Raw genomic sequence first — 7491 nt, 5'->3', positions numbered from 1 at the left:
CTGTTACCCCCAAAGCTGCCAACCGCCCGCCCTCCTCCGCCAGGAACATCCCGGCGCCTCCAGGGCGCCCCACAGGGCTGCCCCGCGCGCGGGCGGGCGAAGGGTGCAGCCGACTCACGTGCTGGGGGAGCGCCGGGGCCTCGCACGCCCGCGCCCCGGCCCCGGCCCCGGCCCCGGCCCCGGCCCCGGCAGGCCCGTGCGCACGCGCGAGCACGGGCGGGGCGGCATCCCGCACACCGCCCCCCTGCCGGCCGGGCAGCGCTGAGGGCCGGTCCGTGCGCCTGCGCGGAGTCGGAGTCCGGCAGGGCAGCGGCCGCGGGGTGGCGGGCGGTTGCCTTGGGGACCGGTAGGGTCCCTCCTTTCTTTGGTCTCCCGCCCCACGCCTCTCCCAACTGAGACGCGGCAGAGGGACCCAGGGCCGAGCTGCAGCCGGAGAGCCGGCGAGAGGTGGTACCGCTCCCAATATGTCGCAGACGGCCATGTCCGAAACCTACGGTAGGAGCCCGGCGGGGCGGGGCGAGCGGGCGCGAGGGTCAGCGGCGCGGGGCTGCGCCTGGGCGGCTGGGGTCTTGAGGGGTCGGTGGCGCCGGCCGGCGCCTGGGAGGGTCGGGGGCGCGCTGCGGAGGGCGGGGTCCGCCGGGGGGAACCGGGCGTGCTGCGGGCGAAGGCCCTCCGGTGAGCAGCGCGTTGTCGCGATCTGCTTTTTCAACGCATTTGCATTGTTGGCGTTTTTCCTTTCAAAGTTTAAATAGAAAGAGCTCAAGGTTTGGGAAGCCAGTCTGATACTCCGGCTACGATGTTTTCCACGGCGGGCCATGTTAAGATCTTAGGGCGATGCTGTATTGCAGTGTGTTCTTCACATAATTCAGTTTGACCTTTCCTGGTTTGGAATTTCCTCCTTTGCGCCAGGATTACAGCGAGGAGTTATTGATAGACTAAGCCACCTCCTCCTCCGGAGACCTCCTGCTTCGTTTTTGTTTCTCTCTCTCTCTCTCTCTCTCTGGTTTTCAGCCCTTTCTAGGTTGCATTATGGCTATTTACAGACGCGTCCAGTCTCCTTTGTAATACCGTAAACTCCTTGGAAGCAGAGCCCTGTCTGTTTAATTTTTGTTCCCTGCAGCAGCCCCAGGCCTGGAGGTGCTGAAAACATTTTTTTTAAATAAATGAAGGCTTTTCCGCCCAATTCAAATACTGTGTTGCTTTTGTGTTTTTGTTTTTCTTTAACTTGCGTCATAAAAGTATACTTGTACTTCGCTATTAACAGTGTTGAGTAGATGTTTACCAGTCTCTAAGCACTCTTTCAGATATGTGCATTTTCGGAATAAGACTTTGATCTGGAGTTTAACAGTCTGGAGAGGCTCAGGTTCCACAGTGAATACTTGAGGCCACACCAGTCCTGCTCCATCAGTCCGGCATGCTGCTTCCTTGCCTTCAGCTGCCCGCACTGTGGAGCGGCCTTAGGAGAGCGGGCACTGCGCTAGGAGGGCTTTACCCTGCCCCAGGCGTGTTTCTGGTCCCATAGAGCTTACAGTCTAGTGGGGAATGCAGCAGTAATCCACTTACGACACGAATAAGGGATGAGGCGGAACCAGGCAAGAGTTCTGAAGGAAGGTGGTCTGTGAAGAGAAGGTAGAAAGAAAGTTGACTGGGTGGGCAGGGAGGAGTCAGGCAGGCAGCACACAGAATAGCTCAGGCCTGTGGAAAAGGCAGTTCAAGGAAGAGAGTGGTCTGAGCACCAGCCTGGGGAGAGAGATGCGAGGCAGAGAGTATAGGGCCTCCAGGGAGGTTTTCATCTGTGTCTCCTAAGGAAAATGGGAGCTCTTGGAAAGGGTTACAGTGTGTTTGGTCCACCAGCGGTGACTCTTGTGACTGATACTGCCCTGTTCTTGGTGACACTAGGCATGGCGTCCATTCCTAGAAGGCTTAGGGACCATCCAGTAAGTCGCTGGCTTCATCAGGGAGGGTGTTCCAAAATGCTCCTGTAAACGCCAGTGGTCTGGTTCTTCCTGTGAGGAAAATAGGTATGCTAATAATTCTTGTTAGTTTTTCACTTCTTTATTTTCAAGGGCTCTTAGCCCTCACTTAGGTAGCCTGGGTATGGAGCCCCAGGGAAGGATGGAAAATTCAAATAAGAAAACCCAGTGGAGGCCATGAATTAGGAAGGACTGGAAGAGATTAAGAGATAGGGCTTTTACATTCAGTTTCTCTTATGTGAACTTACAACAGCTGATAAAATAAAGCACACCTTTGGCATTTCTCTGTCAGTTTAGACATAGTTAATGAGCTTCAGAGCATCACAGTTAAACTCTGGTCACAGCCCTTCGTATTCTTATTTCATGCTATCTGCCAATTGTGCCATGAAATAAGGATTTAATCTTTTCTTCCATCAGAGCGAATTTATTGAAAACAAAGAGAAAAAGTAAAAAAATAGTTTTACAAAGAGCAGGTATGGCAGTTGAAGTTGCCGACTAAATAAAAGTCATCGGGAACCAAGTTTTAGGCTGTCACGCTCACTCCTCATTGGGCATATTTGCACAGCATTGTTCCCCAAACTGAAACAATCAGGTTCCCTCCTCTGGATGATCACGCTCAGCAGGTGGAGGCTGTTTGCCTGACCTTTAAGCTCCTGTGTACTCTATGCTCAAGCTTGCCAGAGAAAGGATGAGAAATAAAAACCCAGTGCATAAAATTCACTACTAATGGGCTGTGTCTACCTGCTTTTTAGCATGTTAAAGGGATATTTCATCTTCTATAGCCTGAATAGTGTTCATCATTTTGTTTCTCTGAAGCCACTGCGTGACTGCTATACTTTATGTAATAATGTAATTCAAAATTGAAATCTTAAACATACATTTCAGATTGAAATGTTGAGTCTAAAATTCAGATTGAAATGTTGAATCTAAATTTAATGTTATTAAATTCAGAACATTCTTAAAGCCCTGACCAGTTGGTGCGGCTTGGGACCTCCCAAGGAACTCACTTTAGCCATCTGAGACCTGGGAGATCACAAATTGGTGGTAAGTGATGCCAAGCAACAATATTCAGAAAGGAACTAAAACATATATGTGATAGAGAAATGCCACAAATTATTTTAAAAATTTAAGTGCTCAGGCAGTTCAAAAGTGAGAAAAAAAATCTATTAACAAATCGCTACACATTAGAGTTCATGGCATCCACAGTGGTAACAATTGATGGAACAGAAGAACACAACTCAAATTGCTGGTCTTCTGCTCATTTTTACTGTAATACTTATGTATGTTCAGTGCTTTGATTTCAAAATGTGCTTCATTTTGAAAACAGTACAGTATTGTGGTATTCATATAATTTTGAGAATTATCACAGTATTTTATTTTAAAAATACAAGTGTATCCTTTTAGGCTGTTGTAGCCTGAGTTGTGTTCTATAAAAGATAGTTTAAGTCCAGATGTTGAAATAGGGTCTGTGCATATGTAATCAAGGTAAGATAAGGTCCTGCTGGATTTAGGTGGGCACTAATTCAAGAAAATGAGGGAAACTTGGACAGAGACATTTACAGAGAGAATGGGAGGTGACAGTGGATACCAAGATTGGAGTGGGATGCCTGGGGTGGCCGGCATCCACCAGAGAGGAGGAAGAGGCAAGGGACGGTCCTTCCCTTGAGCTTTTAGACAGAGCTCGACACTGCCAGCCCCCTGATTTTGTACGTCTAGCGTTCAGAACTGTGAGACAATAAACTTAGGTTGTTCTCATCCACCTAGTTTGTGGTCCTTTGTGATGACAACTCTGGGCTTTGGTCATCAAAATATGATTCCTGGAGAAATTCAGGCTTGATAAGGCAAGATGGGGCAAGGAGGTACCCTGGTGAAGGAAAGAGCATTTTCAGAGTCACTTGGTTCCAGTAAAGTGTGAAATAATTTGCTGTTAGGGAAATCAGCCAAATTGCCTTTACCTTAATTTCATCAAAGATAAGACACATAATGTCAACAAAGGAAGCATGTCATAGCAAAATAAAGGGTTTGTTTTTTTTTTGAGACAGAGTCTCACTTTGTCACTCTCAGTAGAGTGCTCTGCCGTCACAGCTCACAGCAACCTCCAACTCCTGGGCTTAGGTGATTGTCTCGCCTCAGCCTCCCGAGTAGCTGGCACTATAGGCATCTGCCACAATGCCCAATTATTTTTTGTTGCAGGTTCAAACTGCCAGCCTTGGTGTATGAGGCTGGTGCCCAACCTGCTGAGCCACAGGCACTGTCCAATAAAGGACATCTCTTAAAGTTGAATAAATTTTTTATTGTAAGTATTTGTATTTTTCTTTTTCTCAGTCACTGAAAACTAGTGAACATTTCAAGGAGCAAAGGAAGAGGGGAGGGGAGGGGGGATATGGGAGGAGGGAAGGTATTTGGGGGGACCTCACCTAATGTGCATGATGCAATGGTACATTTCAAAACTATTAAGAAATGAGTATAATTGTGATGGATGTGTTACTTAGTTCAGTGTAAGCATTTCACTTTGTATATTGAAGCAGTACCCTGAACCCCATAAATGCATCAATGTGCAAAGTTATGTTTAATAAAAAATAATAATAAAAAAATTGGGGGGGAAACACTGCACCAGTGCTTCTCAAACTAACGTGCTCGTGACTTCTCTGGTGTGTGAAGATACACATCCTCATTCAGCATAAGTAGGGAGGGTTTGCATGTGACGAACTCCATCCAGGTCCCGCAGGGGCTGTGACTGTAAGAGCTCCAGACTCTTGGTCTGTCCTCTCCCCTCCTCTGGAAGCAATGAGCTTCTTCCCCCCACAGCTTTTTCTTCCACCTCTTCCATCTGTGTCCTTCCAACTACACACACCTTGCACGGCCCAGGCCAGGTCATCCATCGGCCCTGCCTGCTGCTGTGCAGACAGAGCTCTCTGTAGGGTGGGTCATTTTCCCTATCCTGGCCGTCTCTGCCTTTCTCTGCATCAACTTTTTAAACCTTTGCACACCTCCTCGGTCCCATTAGCGCACTACAGGTAAATGCCCTCCTCCCCCAGGAGATAGAAGAAAAAGCTGCTGTGATAGGAGATTGCTCTCCTGCCGCCTCCTCTCTGGACTCCAGACTCCACAGTCACCCTTAACCCCCCCTGTTGCCTCAGAAGAAGGCAGGTCGTTCTTGTTCAAGACTAACCCCATCTTCTGCTTCAGACCCCAAGCCTAGAATGTCAGGCCCTCACTTCACCCACTGTGCCCTTTCCCCCTCCCCTTTTCTGCTGGTGACCTCCTGGCTTGCCTTCCATTCAGTATCCTCCGGCTCCCCCTGTCTCTCCTCGCCTCATAGTCAGGCTGCTTGTAAGAGCCATCAGTACTTTGTGTCTGGCGTCCTTCATTCTTTGACAGACTGTGCAAGGATTTTGCCCCCACCTCAAGTAACTGTGGATGTTGATGGTCAGGCCCGGGAATACTCTGTGGCCTTTATCTTGTTTAGCTTCTCCTTTCATTTTCAGCCAATGTTTTGTTTTACAGGTTTTTTCAGTTTATTCTCTGAATCTGCAATTCATTATTTTGCCTTAAAATCTATTTCTTCTCAGAACCTTCAGCATATCTTATCTTAGTTCCTGGAATCACAAACGGTAGGCCAGAAACCAAAGAATCCTTTCCAGAGCGACTGCATTCTACCCAAACTCTGATGCCGCCTAGCTCTTGGCTGCCTCTGCCAAGAAGTGAGACATGCAGTGAATCCTGCAATCAGAGTCCCTTCCATCCTTGCTCTCTGACATTTGGAAATCTTAAAAGCGAAACTTTTGTTTGACAGGTGGTGGGGAGGGGTGGAGTGGGAGGCAGAGGTCGTCTTGTCTAATGAATGTGACTTAATTTTGTTGAAGACTCAAGACCATCATGGACCAACTGCTGAATAGAGTGTGCCGTGTGCTATTACATCACTTCCTGGCTCCTCTGGCTGTCTGCAGCTGCCTGGGTGCTTGTAGCTCACAGCCCTTCTTTAGTAGATGCTTTTGATCTAAGGTGGTCAGAGGAATTGGGTTAACATGCTGCTTGAAGTGAGTCATCTCAGTGGGGCTTCTCCTGCAGGGTTAGTTCATGTTGGCGGTTTCAGGCTTGGAGACACTGCGTCCTGATCTAAGTTCCGTGTTCCTGAATGGCTAACTGGTAGCCCAAGATGGATTTCTAATTATGTATTTGATATCCTTTCCTATTATCTGATTTAGCACATCTCATGAAAAGCTGTACGTTTATTAGTAGAATGTATGTGCTTTAGATTTTCTGTCATGGAATGTGGTCTTTCCCTTGTGTTCAAGCTTAATTCCTTCCCAAGGAAACTCTCATCAGATGAATGTAATTATCATAAGCAGGATGAGAAAAAATTTCCATGATTTTGAGTCCTCAGGTTAATATCCATTATAGTAAACATCAACTTTAATTAAAACATACATAATTATAACTGGTTCACATTTAGCTATCTTACATGGCTCGTCTAGGCATTTTTCTTTCATTAGTTACTCGTTGATTACAATGATTACTCCTTTAAATATGGTTATTTAATTGCTCCTGGTAAGCCTTTTTGTAGTTGTTAAGCTCTGTGCATTTAACCTGTAAAACATTTCCATGGTATGGAATGTTTTTATCACCTACTTTAAGCAAGGAAAAAGAAAAATATCATAAATTACATAAGTCCATAGAACCAGTACAAACTCTGCCATCCCTGGTATGGGACATGAGAGTGAGACTGTCTCTGCCATCGACCAGCAAACCTGGAGCACTCAAAGGTGAGAATGTGATGCAACAGATTCATCCAGAATGATTAGTGTGAAATCCAGGTTGCTCAGCATTAACAGAAACTTCTCGTAAAGTTGAATTCTTGTTACCTACTGAGGGGAATTCATTACCCCCTGTGATTCTTAACCCAAATATGTGTCAGCAGGCGGAAAGCCACGTAGTGGCCATCGTGGCCCTTCTGCTTTCTGGCAGCCCATCCTTTGGTAGTTCCTTTAGTCTGGGACTGTGCTTTAAACTTACAGAGTCATTGTGTGATAATATCACCTATTTTATTTTTTATTAAACTTTGTATTTTGAGATCATTAACAATTCACATACAATTTCAAGAAAAGCTGCAGAGCTCTCATGTGCCCTTTGCCCAGTTGGCCCCAGGGAACGACTTGCACAGCTGTTGTACTGTTAGTAGGATGTTGCTGCTGCAGGTGCAGGACGTCCATGGCCACAGAGAGCCACTCTTCCCCCAGCTCCTGACAACCTCTGTTTTGTTCTCCATTTCTAATTTCATTCGAAGAGTATTGTACCTAGTATAAATGGAATTTTGTGTTTATAATTTTGGGGGATTGCCTTTTTTACAGTATAATTCTCTGGAGGTTCATCCAGGTTATTGCATATATTAAAAAAGTACAGTCCTTTTTTATTGCTGAGCAGTAGCTCTTGGTACGTATATGTACCACAGGTTATTTAACATTTACCTGTTCAAGAACATCTGGGTTGTTTCCAGTTTGGGGCTGTTACAAATACA

At 46.6% G+C, this 7491-nt stretch overlaps 1 protein-coding gene across 2 annotated transcripts in view; it reads left to right on the top strand.

Annotated features, from left to right (window-relative positions):
* Positions 1-200: 200 nt before the first annotated feature.
* RAB4A (RAB4A, member RAS oncogene family) overlaps positions 201-7491 on the top strand; it is a 32216-nt gene continuing 24925 nt past the window's right edge. Inside the window, exon 1 of one of the 2 annotated variants that reach the window (XM_003790987.3) lies at positions 201-495. In XM_003790987.3, coding sequence (XP_003791035.1) covers positions 465-495 — 31 coding nt within the window. In that variant the 5' untranslated portion in view covers positions 201-464. The remainder of the gene's footprint in view (positions 496-7491) is intronic. The other variant, XM_023513911.1, reaches the window with a different exon arrangement.

This window comes from Otolemur garnettii, unplaced genomic scaffold, assembly GCF_000181295.1.
Source record: "Otolemur garnettii isolate 467f Iridium unplaced genomic scaffold, OtoGar3 scaffold00045, whole genome shotgun sequence".
NCBI lineage: Eukaryota > Metazoa > Chordata > Mammalia > Primates > Galagidae > Otolemur > Otolemur garnettii.
Note: the sequence above shows the minus strand (reverse complement) of the source record. Positions and strands in the feature narration are given on the sequence as shown.